Source organism: Scatophagus argus, chromosome 10, assembly GCF_020382885.2.
Source record: "Scatophagus argus isolate fScaArg1 chromosome 10, fScaArg1.pri, whole genome shotgun sequence".
Lineage (NCBI taxonomy): Eukaryota > Metazoa > Chordata > Actinopteri > Scatophagidae > Scatophagus > Scatophagus argus.
This window is the reverse complement of record NC_058502.1, coordinates 25,804-44,118: the sequence shown is the minus strand read 5'-3', so window position 1 is coordinate 44,118 and position 18,315 is coordinate 25,804. Positions and strand designations below refer to the sequence as shown.

Below are 18,315 nucleotides of genomic sequence, written 5' to 3'. Positions count from 1 at the left end.
CGAAGATGTCGGTCAACACCGAAAAAATATTCAGCGTGCCATCTAAACTTAAATCTAAAGTTTGGAAGTCATTTGGCTTTTACATGAAAGATGGTAAGCTCGATAAAACTGAAGCTGTCTGTAAACTGTGTAGGGCAGTAGTTAAATATACAGGTAGCACCACAAACACGAATACTTACATTTCGAGATACCATGCTGCTGAAGCTGAACTGGACATCATGTGCAACAGATTCATATGTGATGTTCACCGTGCATTATGTTACTCTTTGGGATTTGGGAGTTAGCAAGCTAAGAATTAAGAATCACTTTATTGGCAGCATATATATTTTTGCACACACACACACTGAATTTGTCCTCTGCATTTAACCCATCCTTAGTTGAACACACTTGCAACACCCAGTAAATTACATGCAGTGAAACACACAGGAGCAGTGGGCTACCACTGTCAGGCGCCCGAGGAGCAAATTCGGTGTTAAGTGTCTTGCTCAAGGGCACATCCGCCAGCTAATGGAGGGGTGGGGCATTTTTTCAGACTTGAGTATTCAATGAATCACACACAAGGACAAATATTGGCGCTTTACTGAAAGAAGCCTGCCTCGAGTGGAACATCGCTGATAGAGAGCCAGCGCTGGTAATGGATAATGCCCAAAACATAATTGTCACTGGAGTTGAGGCCGAGAGGAGCCTGCAAATTATGTGCTTCACTCATACATTAAACCTGGCTGCACAGACGGCCTTTGATGTGAGCATTGCTGCGAGGGTGCTTGGAAAAGTGAGGCGAGTGTTTGGATTTTTCCACCGCAACATCACGGGAACTCCTTAGACAGAAGCAACAACAAATGCCAAATGCATTGCCACCCCACAGACTGATCAATGACATTACCACCTGGTGGAACAGTTCTCACGAACATTTTTTTGGAGCAACAACCAGCCATGTTTGCTACCCTCATGTCAAGGGAGATCAGAAAAGGAGAGGATGTGAACGCTGTTAATGAAAGTGACCTCTACAGTGCTGAGGACATAGTCAAAATGATGGCACCTGTCAAAGTTACAACAGCTGTGTGAGACGATGAGCAGTCCACGATTTCCCTTCAGAGCTGAACTAAGAAGCACTTTGATGCAATTCCTGAGGACACTGAGATCATTAAAGAAATGAAGAAGGTGTTCCTGGATGATTTTGAGAAACGGTACAAACAAATTGAGGACCAGTTGTACATTGCATCAGCTTTAGATCCACACTTCCTGAGTGACCATGACACTGAGAGTATTCATGTGCATTATAGATGAAGCTACAGCCCTACATAACATAAACCCCCCTTAAAAACCATCTTAATGCAAATATTCTCATAGAATGTTGTTAAAGCTTATTTCTTAATGTATTGTTTTTTTCTTTATTGTCTTATAATTATATCACTATCATATTATTGACGAGTGCTAGTCAGTCAGTGCATTACTTTGCACTGACTGACTGATTACTATTCAATTCAATTCAATTCAGTTTATTTATATAGCGCCAATTCACAACAAAAGTTATCTCATGACACTTTCCAATTAGAGCAGGTCTAGACCAAACTCTTTAATTAAATTGTAAAAATAGAGAGAGCCCAACATTCCCCCTTGAGCAAGCACTTGGCGACAGTGGCGAGGAAAAACTGCCTTTTAGAAGGCAGAAACCTCGGAGCAGACCCTATAGGCTACTGCATTGAACTAGCCAACTAGTTAATCCACATTTTGCCTGGTTAGTGGTTACTAATCATAACTGTTATTTTGTACTATTCTTACTACTAGAAAGCAGGGGAGAACCACTACAGTCAGAGTAGTCCTATGCATGATCCAGATCAGACAGACCCCAGTCCAGTCCAGTTCAGCCCCGTCCAGGTCCAGGAAGAACCAAGGAGTGTGTTTCTGTATAGGCTACTGCATACATCAATTACATTTAAAAAATTTTAAAATGAAAAGTGTGTCAACATGACAAGACCAAATCAGTGGTCTAATATACTGTTATAGTTTTGCATGTCAAGTGGCTGTCCTCCTTAGAGCATCTCCCATCTCTAGCCATCTCTAGCGTCCTCCTTCCGGGGGCAGCCGTGGCCTAGAGGTTGGAGAAGCGACTTGTGACTGGAGGGTCACCGGTTCGATTCCCCCAGCGGACGGGCGGGAAAAATTTGGGTGTGGTGAAGTGATTGATACGAAAAATGTTCCCTACCTCCATTAGCTGGCTGATGTGCCCTTGAGCAAGGCACTCAACCCCCCCGGGTGCTTGACAGTGGTAGCCCACAGTGTGTTTCACTGCATGTAGTTGCTGGGTGTTGCATGTGTGTTCAACTAAGGATGGGTTAAATGCAGAAAACAAATTCTCTTTGGAGAAATGTATGAAGTAAGAACACCAATAAGAAGCTCCAGGGAAAAGGCCAGTGAGGAAATCCTGAGATACAGAGAGCTAAACCTTCTGCCACAGAGTGGTGGAGAGGACAGGTGGACTTACCATTGCTGACAGAAATTGCTAAAAGATACCTCTGCATACCAGCCACAAGTGTAGCAGCAGAACAAGTTTTCAGTACCACAGGAGACATTGTTTCTATATTGTACTTCAACGTGGAAATGCAGATCAATAGATTTTCCTAAATAAGAATCTTAAAAAACTCGAGCAGAAACAAATTTCCTCTTTGGTGGGTTTGGGAGTATGTATTAGTTTCCATGTATTATGTTTTGGGTAATTCTCATGTTTTATTGTGAAAGCGTCACTTCCTCTGTGTGTTTCTGTGTCATGTACCTTTACTTCAGTTCATCTTGATTGCTTGCTCCTCCCTAATGTGTTTCACCTGTGTCTTGTTATTTTGTCTATTTAGTCCTCATCCTCCCCATCACTCTTTGTCAGTTCATTTGCTTTGTCTTCATGCCAGAAATTGCCTTTTTGTCTGGATGTTATGTTTTGTCTTGTCATGCCATGTTTTTGTCACCACAGTTTGTCTATGGTCCTTTTGCCACTGTGAGTGTGAGATTTTGAATTTTTGTATTATTAAAAAGACTATTATTTTGGACTCCTGCTTCCCGGCCTCCCTTAGTGACTCTGTATCGGGGTTCAGCCCTCTTCACTAGCGACGCTTTTTGATAATAATTATTGTTTGTTATCTCCTTATTGTGTATTTGGCTGAAATTTGTGCCATTTTGCCAGAAGTAATACTCTGATTTCAATATCTGAAATAGACCCCAGTTTATGTTCACAGTATTTAGAAGGTACTGGATTCAGATTGTACCAGTTATTCATGGCTAGAAGGCAGCTGTGTGTGTGAACAGAATGAGTTATTGTTAGCAGCAAGCACTATTTTATTTCATTTTATTGCCTTGTCTAATTATTTTTATTTATCATTATAACATAGGTTATTATTTTTCTATTATTTCCTGAGTCTTAAGTCTATCATCCTATTGTTGGGTTTGTTTGCTAACTCACAGGGTCTAGTTGGTTTTTGAAAATTTCCAGGACACTTGGTCAGTAGTACACCTCAGGATCACCAGATGTTTCTGGCCTTTAGTCACTATACACCCTCCTCTGAGGCAGGTGATCAATCCTTAGCGTGTGTCCAGTATCCAATTAACAAAACATAATTTGTGCATTTTCATACATATTTTTTTGCCTTGTTGACAACCATTACCATGATAAATGACAATATAAAATGAATGTGCACATTGAACAAATGATAAGAATCATTTTAGAATTATTTCAACTACTGTACTGTGCCGAATCAAATCTTATCGTATTGCATCAAATCCAATTGAATCGTACTGGATCGTTTTTTATTTTATGTATCTTTTCTTGTGTCGAATCGTGTGCATGTATCTAGATACAAATCAGAATGGCTTATGCATGAAAGATTTACACCCCTAATGTGAATGAATAAAGTATTTCAAAATTTCAGAATTGAAAATGTTGATTTATTACGTTTCTTCATTGAAAATTAGGCCATACTTGAATAGCAAAAAAATGTGGTTGCACAGCAATCCCAACAAAAAAAAGAAAACATGAGGGTCCCTCCAAAGCAGCACACCAAGTTACTGTTATCTGGAACATCCTACCCCCTCGTCAACCTATTCAGTTGTGCAGATATAACCAGGGCCAGATTGCAGACCACAGATTACATAGAAATTTAAATAATAACATAATCAATTGGATTACAAATAAATGTAAGATGAATTCTTTTGGATTACTTCACCATGAAATATTGAAAATGTTACACTTTGTATTTAAAAAAAAAAAAAAAAATTCTCTGTAAACATCTAAAAACATTTTCAATTCTAATTCAAAGCATTTTGCATAAACACACTATACAGTTGGTCAAACAGTACTGACACAATGTATAATGTTACTATGTGTGTAATTTACAACATGAGGGACGATGTTTCCTTTTGCTGTTTTTTTTTTTTTTTGGTCTTTTTTTTCTTTGGTATTTTTTTTTTAGTGAAAGGCTGCATGCAAAATTTTACTTTAATCATTAATTTTTCAAAATATTCATTGTCATTCCTCAATGTAAATGAAATGGAATACAAACACTTTGAGCCATAAGTAGTTAATAACAAACCAGTTATGGAAAACTCAAAACTCTGCTGTCACAGGTGGAGATGCGGAAGTCCAGAACTAAATTCATGTCAGCCACAAAGTGGAGCACTAAGAACATATTTCAGACCTGCTTTTTCATTGGTTCATCTAGTAGATCATAAAAGTTTCATGTTTTAAAATCACATTTTTTATGTCTTTAAAACACAGTAATCAAGTAATCATTGATAATGTAACTGTAGTTACAGTTTTTCAAATGTAATCTGGACTGATTGTAGTTATTTTTTGTAATCTGATTAAGTCATGCTTATTACATGTAATCCTTTACCAACTAACCTTGGGTCAAGAACCAAAACACAAACGTAATATAACATTGTAGTTAGTATGGTGATGTACCCCAATAAGACATGAACTGTGATCACATAAATGTCAAGTTAGCCTGCAAGCACCAAATGTTTCCTGGGAGTACCAGCTGCAGGACAATCATCAGCAATAGCAGGAGGAAAACAAATCTTTGTTTTTTCTTCTTTCTTTTCTCATTAATCATCTGATTATCCGGGGACCTTGTTATTAAACTGGTTTGTAGAGCAATTGCAGTTAGTGCCAACTCACTAACTGCACTTTTGTTTGTATTTATTCACTACAAACACTAACTGAACAGACATCAGTAACTTGATGACAATGATGATACTTTTAGTGCTGTCTCATAAACTGTGTCCATTGTCCAGCGGACACACACTTTCTTTCAGTGACCAATAGAAAATTGGTTAGTCCATTGGTATTTATCACATTTAATGTAAAATGAATTTCATTTTGATTTTGCCAAAACACTGAAGTGAGACTGCAGTATTCTTCATTCTGGGACAGTGTCAGAGCTAAGAGCAGTTTTAGGTTTTGTTGATCCAGTTCACTCAGAGCTGGATATTTTGATCCTGCCTTGTATTTAACCCTTCAGAAAGGTACCATCTGTAAACATTACGATTCATGCACTGAGCTCATATAAATGCCACACTACATTCTGGGAAATCTTGCTCACAAGTTTATTTTACATCATGTGGTTTGAAGATGTAAGAGATTTCCAGGCTGTGATTGGCTCATGCGTTGCAGCCGTTGGTGTAGCAGCAGGTCCAGCCGTGGTTAGAGCAGTTCTCAAGCTGGGTACAGCCTTTTTCTCCATTGTCTGAAGCAGCAAACATAAAAACACAACAAGAAGATGAAACTGTCAAATCTTATTTTTCACCTTTCAAATTTTAATTTCAAAGTTCCACATGAAGAATTCTGGAGCCTGTGTGAGCAGGTAGAGGACTCACTTCTGGTGTAGCAGGCTTGTTGGACTTTGCTGGAGCAATCCAGCAGCAAGTTGTTGACCATCAGGAAGTCCTCACCATAACACTGGATATGAAACTGCTCAGCTGCAACACAAATACACCTGCAATGACACCTGATACATACCTGACAAATTTTGTCTGTTGTTAATAACTGTGACAAGATTCACAGTATGAAATGAGAGTGAATGATCCTGCTGAAATAAACCAATGAACTAGAATCAGAAATACTTAACTGATCCGTGGAATCAATTGTATAAGGCCTCCATACAGTTTAAAAGGGAAAAGGTGAATGAAAACAACACAGTTTAATAATAAACCAGTCTAATCAAGGTGGCACCCTATGAGACATGTGAGCCAGGGTGGACAGGCAAAAACATTTTCAATGGCACATGATAAACTGTCACAGTTTAGTGATCTCCTTATCATTCTTGTAATTACTAGCCATACTCAGCCACTGCTAGCCATTACCTGCTGTCATAAACATGATGGTGTGTGCATATGTTCCAGAGACTGGCAAGAAATTGAAGGCTACCAACCCAACTGTGTCAGTCAGAGAGACTTGCAGGTGGCATTGATATCTGTAACAACAAAACCTAATGGCACACTAACTCTTCATCAGCTATGTCTACTTAGCACTTCTGTAGTGAGAACAGCCCATTATGTGACAAAAGGTGGTGAAAGGTGCATTGATGTAAACAAAGCTTGATAAACAGATGCTGCTATAATCTAAAATCACTGCTCAGCTAACCTTGACTAGCTTATGATTAAGTGTAGGCTTTTTTTATCTGTCCTCAGTATTTATATGAACTTTGTGACTGTAGTATATATGCCCTCAGACGCTAGTGCTAAGTTTGCAGTCAAAGAACAGCATGTTTCACTCAGGAAACAACAGAGAACTCCTTAGAAGGCAGTCTGTGTTTTTGTAGGTGACTTCAAACAGACTGTATTGCTCAAATTCCACCAACATCTCCTGCTCCACCTGGGGAGTTAGGGTAACCCTAACCTCAACTCTAGTCATTATTTTCCATTATTAGCCATTAGTAATGTGAATTTAATTTGTTAGTCACTATTTTAATATCATGCTATATACTTTTAATTTTTCTGTATTCATAATGTATTTTTAAGTTACTCATTGGCAGTGGTGCGTTGCCTGCAATAAGAACATCCTCTGCTATGGTCAAAGCAAAAATGGGTGGTGAACCCCAAACTCTGTTACCGGTCTGTTTAACTGTAGTTTGATCTATAATAAAGACTGAAAAAATGCCTAATTATGTTTTTGTAGAGTAAGTTGCCTAGTTGGCACAGAAAATGCTTTTGTGCTAATACTGGTTCTAAGTAATTTCCTGTAGCAATTTGCTTGATTGTGGCTTGACTGTGGTTTCATAAGCAATCTCAGAGAGGTAACTTGCTAACTGACAGTAATCTAAGTTATTTCTTTTTCTGGAGCTTGTTACTACAAAGTCAGCTTTCACTGAAATGCCAAAACTATGAAGTGAGAAGCTGTTACAATGTGCAACTCACTGGATAGCTATTTTTTACTTTATATGAGTAACTTAAAATGTAAATACGTAAAATGTAAACATTTAACTATAAATATAATGTAAAAACACTGTTTACAGATTGCCAATTTAACCAAACACCCTGTGTCATACATGAATCTGGCATTTGTAGAAAATAAACCTGTTGACAATCATGTGACTGTTATATGCTATAATCCACATGATCCTGAGGTTTTAAGACAACCAATTAGAGAGCAGGGGCAGACAGATGGAAAGGTGGGACAGTGAAACAAGAGTGAGAGAATCATTGTTCACTATAACATATAAATGCTGTCAGGTTGAAAAAGATCTGTTCCTTTACATCTAATGGGACTGTTGCCATTCCTACATAAGCTTGTGCTGGTGAAGAAATAGCAACTTTGCAGTAAACCATACAAATTGCCAGGGTGTAGATGGGGATGATACATATTTACATTTACACTGTTATGTTTATGTGAACTGTTTTAATACAGCATAGGTTTCACTATCACCTGTAACACTTGAGTAGATTTTTATTGAAAAGCAACTTTTAGTCTCCTGCCCTCAGGGAGGATCCTCTGAGCCTGCTCCACAAGACTGTTGAACAGCTTCCTCCACCAGGCTGTCAGGATGCTAAACTCTGTCCACTACCTTCCACTACATCCCACCTCTGCCCCCACACTGTAACACACCCAATTTACACAAGGACGTACCACAGCTGTTTTGCACATAAAAACTCAGCACAATCATTGTGTGTGACTGTTTGCACTACTAGCAATATTGTACATAGGTTGAATTTTATATTATTTATTTTTATACTGCTATATTTTTATCTTTTCTCTTTTTTAATTTAATTGCATGGTATTAGTACTAAGGTGAGAGAGAGAGAATTTCGATTCTCCTGGATGTCTTGTACATCTAGTGAATTGACAGTAAAAATCTTTGAATTTTGATCTTGAATCTTTAAATCTGTTTATCCATTTGATAAATTCATTGCACTAATATTATTTAATTATTCATTGCATTTTTTTTGTTATGAAGAAGGTGGTGGTTTGTTGGTGTTCTGCTTTCCTACTGTAGTATAATGAGTCTGTTCAAAGTAGAATAATGGCTGAAGCTACTGGAGTAGATTCAGATTAGTTTTCTTCTTTCCTGTCTGAAACTTTTAGAAAACACCAGTATCTCATATTGACAGAGCAGAGGGCAGTCAGCTCTGTCCACAAGTACTGGTCTCATGTCAGAACATTGGGGAACTGACAACAGTTTCTGTTGTGTGCTACTAATTTACAATAAATTGCATGTTTTAGCTTCAAATTACTGTGCCTAAAAATGTCATTTATTGTGACACTGAACAGGGACCCTCAGCTGTACATTTGACTTGTGCATATACTGACATTCAATACAATTTATTTAGTAGATAAAGTGATCTTTAAGTCAACAGTAGTGTCATATATCATCATGTAAAGTATGCTACACAGTTAAGTTTACTCTGACAAAAGCAAAATACATCTTACACAAATGCTTTTACTTACTTTTTTTTTTTTACTTAAAAAACAATGTATTAAATATCTTAAAAGTCTTTTCATCCCTGGCCACCCTACCTTCAGTTTAAAGAATTAGTTGTATGAGAGTATAAATTTACCTGAGCAGAGTGGCAGCAGCAGCAGTAGCACAAGATAAATCTTCATATTTCTGGTTTTCTGTTGATTCTACCCAACAGCACAAACTGAAACGAGGCGACCCAAAAGAAGCTAGACTTTTATTGACTGCTCACACACAGAGACACACAAAGAACAAACAAATAACTAATCTGAAGACAAACTGAACTCATATCACCTCAGAAATGACCTCTGATTTTTGTCCAAAATGTTCAGTTCCCACTTTGCAAAGAAAACATTCATCTGAATTTAGCTGAGTCATGATTTGGCTGCTCTCCACATATTGACGCATCTTTGGATTTTGACATTAAATCCAAATTGCTCCTGATGGCCAGGATAGCAGTGGGAGGTTGATAACATTGCTGTGTGAGTGTTTGTGAATAACAAACAAATTTAAAAGAACTTTGGTTAAAGCAATATAGAAATGCAGCCATTTCCCATTAAGGTGGTGTGTATGCTGAGTTGTAACATGCAAGTCAATGATTGGCTGACAGTTGATCACATCAGCATTTTTTTGCACTTTGGACACTGAGTTTGAACTTAAACATCATCTTGCCCAACACAAGATTTTCACTTATCCAAGCTAATGGATTACCCTACTCTAAGTTGAACAACTTCAAACAGATTCTCAGTGTGTTGAATATTGAGACTGACCTTAACACACCAGAGCATCAATAATGGGGATAATAACACCAGGTTAGGTGTTTGGGGTATTAGATTTTGCTTTTTTTTCACCAAAATTCTTGTTTTAATGCACTGGCACAGGGGTCCGGGTAAGATTGTCAACTCGATCCTCCTGTATATTTCTGTATGGCGGTGTTGTTTGCTGTGATTGGTGTCCCTGATGAAATGGATTTACATTGGGGTTGGACTGGATTAAATTAAATATGGGTAAGAAAGAGGACTTGTGCCCGAGGTGCACGGTCCTTCCCCTGGCCAAAGCTGCCACTCCACTTCTGGTTCCGCTGGCGCCTCCTGTCGTAGCAGACCACAGTCCACCCTTCATCCTCATAACCCATGTTGGGTTATTTCTATTTATTTATTTAGTTAACTATTTAGTTTTGCCTTTGTTATTTATTTAATCAGTGAAATACAAATTTCTATTTAATACACCAATATGAAATGAAAATCAAAAATATATGAAGTATTAAAAAAATCAAATTTGTTTCTATGAAAACAAAAAAAAAGTTTATTTATTTAAGCAAAAAAAATGTGCCCAAATGCAACATTTCAACCCCAAAATGGGTCTTCCTCAGGCCTGGCACACTTAAAAAAACACTCTATTTACTATCTTTTAAATTTTTAAGCCCTGCATTGCCAATCTTTTGAATTATATTGTATTTTAATCCTTATTTCACCTGCTTCTTAACTAAACCTTGTTTTTAAATTTTTAAACTTTTTTTTAACCCTTTCATTACTCATAAATAAATTCTATTTTAACCCCTAATTAACCTTATTTATTCCAACTATATATTTATTTATTGTCATTATTTATTTATAAATTTATTTAAAATGTATGTATAGTTATTTTTTATTTATTAAAACAACTATAATAATAAATAGGTTGGGTTTAAACTCTGTGATTAGGATTAGGATTAAGGGGATGAAAGCAGGATCGCAACATTTGCCATCCTCTTTTGTGCAGGGTTAGGATTTGAAATAGAACTGTCTCCTTTCTGGAAGACAGAGAGTGCATGGTCCATCACTCGGGACAGCTACCACCCCAGTCCCCAAACACACTGTGATTTCGCCTTGGTTATGTGAAGTATAAATCTTTCTTTGTTCTTCCTTTCTGCTTAGTTAGTCTTCTTCATCCTTTTCACCCTTCCTTTGTTCTTCCTCTGTGCTTAGTTAGCCTTTTTCATCCTTTTCTTCTTTCCCTTACTTTCCTTTTGTAATTGTTATTATTCTGTATTCTTAGGTGTGATATGTCATTGATTGCATGCGGTTTAATTTTTATACAGTCTGATTATTAATTTTTGATGATTTGTCAATAAGTGATTGATTGTTTTTGCATGATCTACATGAGTGGTTTTATGTTTCTTGTATATTTATTAGGATTTAACATGAAATATTCATCAATCATTATTTATTATTTATTATCTTTGGTCTATCATAATTATTGTACGGACTCTGGAATTGTTATTATTATTTTTTTTTTGTAACACTCTAGCACCCATGCAGTGGGATTCCAGATGACCGGTAGGTGATAGTAGTGATTCCTGGCTGCTATGAATTCCATACACTCCCCGATCATTTATGATTACCCCTTTAAAATCAATCATTTATCCTTCAAATCCGTATCTATCCCTTTATCTCTGTCAGGCACACAACCTCAACCCTTATCCTTATCTTAACCCTGGACCTTGACTCCTAACCCTAACCCTAGCCCCCAGGAGGTGTGCTGGCCTTCAAACCCCCAGGAGGTGTGCTGTCTGCCAGCGCTTGATCAAGCAGACCCAAAATGAACATCTGATCAGATGGACATATGGCCATCTAACTGAGTTTCATCAAATTATTTTTTTTGAACAGATGACCGTGATATCAAGAATGGGGAGAGTTCATGAAGCAGTTTTTTAAATTTACTGATGACCTGCCACATGAACTCCAAGGTCAGGGATTTTCCCTTCTCCATTGTCGTTAAGCAATGTGTTTCCTAACGGCGATTCTCGGGTACCAGGCTTACAGTCAGGTGCCACCCACCATCTGCAAATTCCACCTTGACACCATGCATGTATCTCCATTCGTGGAGCACAGCCTGAGAGTAATCCCGTGTGGTTAGGTGCTTTTTCAGCAGCTGCCACATCGGCATAGGGTTAGGGTTAGTTTGGGGGGGTTTTTTCTCCCCAAGGAAAAGGTGGTAAACACCAGGTCTGATGAAGGACAGGGAGTGAAGCTCCATCACCACCCCGTCCACATCATGGCAATAAACTAGATGGTGAGGGTTCTCATGTCTTGTGGACAAAAACACCATTTTCAGGCTATCATCACCCAGAAAAGACTCAATGTAATTGTAGTGATTGTAGGCCTGAGCAATGGTTGACATATTGTCATTAGCAACCTGATTAAAGTCCATATCAAACTGACCAAAAGTAGCTAAAACAGCTGGAAAAACCTAAAAGACAACCTTCTTCACCCGAAATCAAAAGAGAAATGAAACAAAGCTGATGTGTGCCTCTATTTATACTATCTAGTTTGAATTAAATTTAAAACATTATAATTTTTTTTATTTAAAAAATGTAAACTTTAATATGTCATGATAAGAAGATTGTAGAGAGATGAAACCAAGTCCTACCCCCCCAAATGTGGCCACGCCCTTTCCAACGGTACCAAACCAAATCGTGGTTTGTTTCTGTCTGAATGTGTGTGTGAGTGTGCGTCTGTGTGTGTGTGTGTCTCTGTGTAAGTGTGCGTCTTCGTGCGTGAGTGTGCGTCTGTGTGTGTGTGTGTGTGTGTGTCTGTCTGTGTGTGTGTGTGTGTGTGTGTCTGTGTGCATCTGTGTGTATGTGTGAGTGTGCATCTGTGTGTGTGTGTGTGTGTGTGTGTGTGTGTCTGTGTGCGTCTGTGTGTGTGTGTGTGTGTCTCTTTGTGAGTGTGTGTCTTTGTGTGTGTGAGTGTGCGTCTGTGTGTGTGTGTGTTAGGGTTAGGGTTAGCATCCCGTTTTGCACTTGGTTCTTAGAGGATACTCCATTAGGGTTAGTGTTAGTGCGGGTGAAAGTATGCCACTTAGGTTAGGACTAAGGGGATAAAAGCAACTAACCCCGCTAGGAAGGTGGTAGAGAGATGAAAGCAAGTCATACCCCCCCAAATGTGGCCACGCCCTTTCCAACGGTACGGTGAGTGTGTGTCTCTTTGTGAGTGTGCGTCTTTGTGTGTGTGTGAGTGTGTGTGTGAGTGTGTCTGTGTGCGTCTGTGTGTGTGTTAGGGTTAGGGTTAGCATGCTGTTTTGCACTTGGTTCTTAGAGGATGCTCCATTAGGGTTAGTGTTAGTGCGGGTGAAAATATGCCACTTAGGGTTAGGGTTGTGTGTGTGTTCATCTGTGTCTGTTAGGGTTAGGACTAAGGGGATAAAGGGTTAGGGTTAGGGTTAGGGTTAGACTAGGGTTAGGGTTAGGGTTAGGGTTAGGGTTAGGGTTAGGGTTAGACTAAGGGGATAAAAGCAGGATGGCAAAATTTGCCATCTGACTTTTACTGGAATATCTTGGGCTAGGAAGGTGGTAGCGAGATGAAACCAAGTCCTACCCCCCAAATGTGGCCAGGGTTAGGGTTAGACTAAGGGGATAAAAGCAGGATGGCAAAATTTGCCATCTGACTTTTACTGGAATATCTTGGGCTAGGAAGGTGGTAGCGAGATGAAACCAAGTCCTACCCCCCAAATGTGGCCACGCCCTTTCCAACGGTACCACCCCCGAGGTTGTACGACATACAGTTCCAGAGATACGGCAAATTCCAAATCGTGGTTTGTTTCTATGGCTGAGTGTGTGTGTGAGTGTGTGTGTGTGTCTGCGTATGTGTGTGTGTGTGTGTGTATGAGAGTGTGTGTCTGTGCGTCTGTGTGTGTGTGTGAGTATATGTTTCTATGTGAGTGTGCGTCTCTGTGTGAGTGTGTGTCTGTGTGTGAGTGTGTCTGTGCGTCTGTGTGTGTGTGTGTGTGTGAGTGTGTGTCTCTGTGTGAGTGTGTGTCTCTGTGTGTGTGTGTGTGTGAGTGTGCGTCTCTGTGTGTGTGTGTGAGTATATGTGTGTGTGAGTGTGCGTCTCTGTGTGTGTGTCTCTGTGTGTGTGTGTCTCTTTGTGAGTGTGCGTCTTTGTGTGTGTGTGAGTCTGTGTGCGTCTGTGTGTGTGTTAGGGTTAGGGTTAGCATGCTGTTTTGCACTTGGTTCTTAGAGGATGCTCCATTAGGGTTAGTGTTAGTGGGTTAGGGTTAGGATTTGAAGATGAGCCTGCCTCCCACTAGGGGAGACAGGAAGTGCACGGTCCATCCTTGGAGAGACCACTGCCCCGGCCCCCAACATGCAGGTAAGTTTCGCCTTTGCTATATCAAGTATCAACAGTTTGTCTTTGTTTAACCATCTTTCTTTCCCTTACTTTCTCCCATCCCACTGTTTCTTTGCTTCTACCCTACTTGGGGAGCATTTTTCTTAGGCTTATCCCACCCTCGTGTGTTGCTTGCCGGCTACGTTTCGACTTAGTTTAGTCTTCTTCAGGCCCAACACACGTTTTCCATTGGCACCCCCTGAGCTGACTGCTTCCTCGACGTCGGAGACAAACTGAATGAACAGGTAAGTATATTCGTGCTTTTATAGTCTGTGTTTAACATTTTCCTTCTTTTAGGTTTTATTATTTTGTTTAACATTTTCCTTCTTTTAGGTTTTATTATTTTGTTTTAAATCGTCGCCTTCCCAGATTAGGGTTAGGGTTAGTCAGAAGGTAAGTATAGCTAGGGGTAGGTAGGGTTAGGGTTAGGGTTGACTGACCAGGTAAGTATAGGGTAAAGGGGAATAGGGATAGGGGTAGTAGCTTAGCTTAGCTTCATCTTGAATATAGTTAGCCCAAATTAGGGTTTAAAGTTAAGGGGTGGGACAGCGGCCCCTTGAGCCCAAGGAGGCACTGGCTGAGTTAGGATTTGAAGATGAGCCTGCCTCCCACTAGGGGAGACAGGAAGTGCACGGTCCATCCTTGGAGAGACCACTGCCCCGGCCCCCAACATGCAGGTAAGTTTCGCCTTTGCTATATCAAGTATCAACAGTTTGTCTTTGTTTAACCATCTTTCTTTCCCTTACTTTCTCCCATCCCACTGTTTCTTTGCTTCTACCCTACTTGGGGAGCATTTTTCTTAGGCTTATCCCACCCTCGTGTGTTGCTTGCCGGCTACGTTTCGACTTAGTTTAGTCTTCTTCAGGCCCAACACACGTTTTCCATTGGCACCCCCTGAGCTGACTGCTTCCTCGACGTCGGAGACAAACTGAATGAACAGGTAAGTATATTCGTGCTTTTATAGTCTGTGTTTAACATTTTCCTTCTTTTAGGTTTTATTATTTTGTTTAACATTTTCCTTCTTTTAGGTTTTATTATTTTGTTTTAAATCGTCGCCTTCCCAGATTAGGGTTAGGGTTAGTCAGAAGGTAAGTATAGCTAGGGGTAGGTAGGGTTAGGGTTAGGGTTGACTGACCAGGTAAGTATAGGGTAAAGGGGAATAGGGATAGGGGTAGTAGCTTAGCTTAGCTTCATCTTGAATATAGTTAGCCCAAATTAGGGTTTAAAGTTAAGGGGTGGGACAGCGGCCCCTTGAGCCCAAGGAGGCACTGGCTGAGTTAGGATTTGAAGATGAGCCTGCCTCCCACTAGGGGAGACAGGAAGTGCACGGTCCATCCTTGGAGAGACCACTGCCCCGGCCCCCAACATGCAGGTAAGTTTCGCCTTTGCTATATCAAGTATCAACAGTTTGTCTTTGTTTAACCATCTTTCTTTCCCTTACTTTCTCCCATCCCACTGTTTCTTTGCTTCTACCCTACTTGGGGAGCATTTTTCTTAGGCTTATCCCACCCTCGTGTGTTGCTTGCCGGCTACGTTTCGACTTAGTTTAGTCTTCTTCAGGCCCAACACACGTTTTCCATTGGCACCCCCTGAGCTGACTGCTTCCTCGACGTCGGAGACAAACTGAATGAACAGGTAAGTATATTCGTGCTTTTATAGTCTGTGTTTAACATTTTCCTTCTTTTAGGTTTTATTATTTTGTTTAACATTTTCCTTCTTTTAGGTTTTATTATTTTGTTTTAAATCGTCGCCTTCCCAGATTAGGGTTAGGGTTAGTCAGAAGGTAAGTATAGCTAGGGGTAGGTAGGGTTAGGGTTAGGGTTGACTGACCAGGTAAGTATAGGGTAAAGGGGAATAGGGATAGGGGTAGTAGCTTAGCTTAGCTTCATCTTGAATATAGTTAGCCCAAATTAGGGTTTAAAGTTAAGGGGTGGGACAGCGGCCCCTTGAGCCCAAGGAGGCACTGGCTGAGTTAGGATTTGAAGATGAGCCTGCCTCCCACTAGGGGAGACAGGAAGTGCACGGTCCATCCTTGGAGAGACCACTGCCCCGGCCCCCAACATGCAGGTAAGTTTCGCCTTTGCTATATCAAGTATCAACAGTTTGTCTTTGTTTAACCATCTTTCTTTCCCTTACTTTCTCCCATCCCACTGTTTCTTTGCTTCTACCCTACTTGGGGAGCATTTTTCTTAGGCTTATCCCACCCTCGTGTGTTGCTTGCCGGCTACGTTTCGACTTAGTTTAGTCTTCTTCAGGCCCAACACACGTTTTCCATTGGCACCCCCTGAGCTGACTGCTTCCTCGACGTCGGAGACAAACTGAATGAACAGGTAAGTATATTCGTGCTTTTATAGTCTGTGTTTAACATTTTCCTTCTTTTAGGTTTTATTATTTTGTTTAACATTTTCCTTCTTTTAGGTTTTATTATTTTGTTTTAAATCGTCGCCTTCCCAGATTAGGGTTAGGGTTAGTCAGAAGGTAAGTATAGCTAGGGGTAGGTAGGGTTAGGGTTAGGGTTGACTGACCAGGTAAGTATAGGGTAAAGGGGAATAGGGATAGGGGTAGTAGCTTAGCTTAGCTTCATCTTGAATATAGTTAGCCCAAATTAGGGTTTAAAGTTAAGGGGTGGGACAGCGGCCCCTTGAGCCCAAGGAGGCACTGGCTGAGTTAGGATTTGAAGATGAGCCTGCCTCCCACTAGGGGAGACAGGAAGTGCACGGTCCATCCTTGGAGAGACCACTGCCCCGGCCCCCAACATGCAGGTAAGTTTCGCCTTTGCTATATCAAGTATCAACAGTTTGTCTTTGTTTAACCATCTTTCTTTCCCTTACTTTCTCCCATCCCACTGTTTCTTTGCTTCTACCCTACTTGGGGAGCATTTTTCTTAGGCTTATCCCACCCTCGTGTGTTGCTTGCCGGCTACGTTTCGACTTAGTTTAGTCTTCTTCAGGCCCAACACACGTTTTCCATTGGCACCCCCTGAGCTGACTGCTTCCTCGACGTCGGAGACAAACTGAATGAACAGGTAAGTATATTCGTGCTTTTATAGTCTGTGTTTAACATTTTCCTTCTTTTAGGTTTTATTATTTTGTTTAACATTTTCCTTCTTTTAGGTTTTATTATTTTGTTTTAAATCGTCGCCTTCCCAGATTAGGGTTAGGGTTAGTCAGAAGGTAAGTATAGCTAGGGGTAGGTAGGGTTGGGGTTAGGGTTAACTGACCAGGTAAGTATAGGGTAAAGGGGAATAGGGATAGGGGTAGTAGCTTAGCTTAGCTTCATCTTGAATATAGTTAGCCCAAATTAGGGTTTAAAGTTAAGGGGTGGGACAGCGGCCCCTTGAGCCCAAGGAGGCACTGGCTGAGTTAGGATTTGAAGATGAGCCTGCCTCCCACTAGGGGAGACAGGAAGTGCACGGTCCATCCTTGGAGAGACCACTGCCCCGGCCCCCAACATGCAGGTAAGTTTCGCCTTTGCTATATCAAGTATCAACAGTTTGTCTTTGTTTAACCATCTTTCTTTCCCTTACTTTCTCCCATCCCACTGTTTCTTTGCTTCTACCCTACTTGGGGAGCATTTTTCTTAGGCTTATCCCACCCTCGTGTGTTGCTTGCCGGCTACGTTTCGACTTAGTTTAGTCTTCTTCAGGCCCAACACACGTTTTCCATTGGCACCCCCTGAGCTGACTGCTTCCTCGACGTCGGAGACAAACTGAATGAACAGGTAAGTATATTCGTGCTTTTATAGTCTGTGTTTAACATTTTCCTTCTTTTAGGTTTTATTATTTTGTTTAACATTTTCCTTCTTTTAGGTTTTATTATTTTGTTTTAAATCGTCGCCTTCCCAGATTAGGGGTAGGGTTCTGCCATTGACGATGAATAGGATTACCTTAATTTCCATAATTCCAAGACCAATTTGTATCTATCCGACGCAAATCCGGCATTGACGACTTGGAAATTGGAAGTGACTACTTGGAATTACTTCCAAGTCGTCGCCGTCAATAGATGGCGCTCTAACACAATTTTTCAAACTTCCAAGTCCTTGTCCAAGTAATCTTCCAAGTACTATTGTAATCCTGCAAGTCATCTTGGGATTACTATTGTAATCCTCCAAGTTCCATAAATGTATCTGCTCTATTACAAAAATTCCAAGGGAGTGTAATTTGCTGTTTTCAGTCATTTTAAATCCAAATTAAGTGGGATTTTTAATGATAGTTTCTCTCTATCCAT

At 40.2% G+C, this 18,315-nt stretch overlaps 1 protein-coding gene and 1 long non-coding RNA gene across 2 annotated transcripts; one reads left to right on the top strand and one right to left on the bottom strand.

Annotated features, from left to right (window-relative positions):
* Nucleotides 1-5,578: 5,578 nt before the first annotated feature.
* On the bottom strand, nucleotides 5,579-9,198 carry wu:fj16a03 (uncharacterized protein LOC335475 homolog). Its single transcript, XM_046402701.1, has 3 exons — nucleotides 9,040-9,198; nucleotides 5,863-5,964; nucleotides 5,579-5,732 (listed from the first exon to the last, which is right to left on the bottom strand). Exons 1-3 carry the CDS (start codon nucleotides 9,083-9,085, stop codon nucleotides 5,647-5,649), a joined length of 234 nt encoding a protein of 77 aa, XP_046258657.1. The 5' UTR covers nucleotides 9,086-9,198; the 3' UTR covers nucleotides 5,579-5,646.
* A 4,775-nt stretch (nucleotides 9,199-13,973) lies between these two features.
* LOC124066195 lies at nucleotides 13,974-17,940 on the top strand. Its single transcript, XR_006844545.1, has 7 exons — nucleotides 13,974-14,386; nucleotides 14,423-15,081; nucleotides 15,118-15,776; nucleotides 15,813-16,471; nucleotides 16,508-17,166; nucleotides 17,203-17,861; nucleotides 17,898-17,940. It is a non-coding gene; the product is annotated as an uncharacterized LOC124066195 (long non-coding RNA).
* The last annotated feature ends 375 nt before the right edge of the window (nucleotides 17,941-18,315 follow it).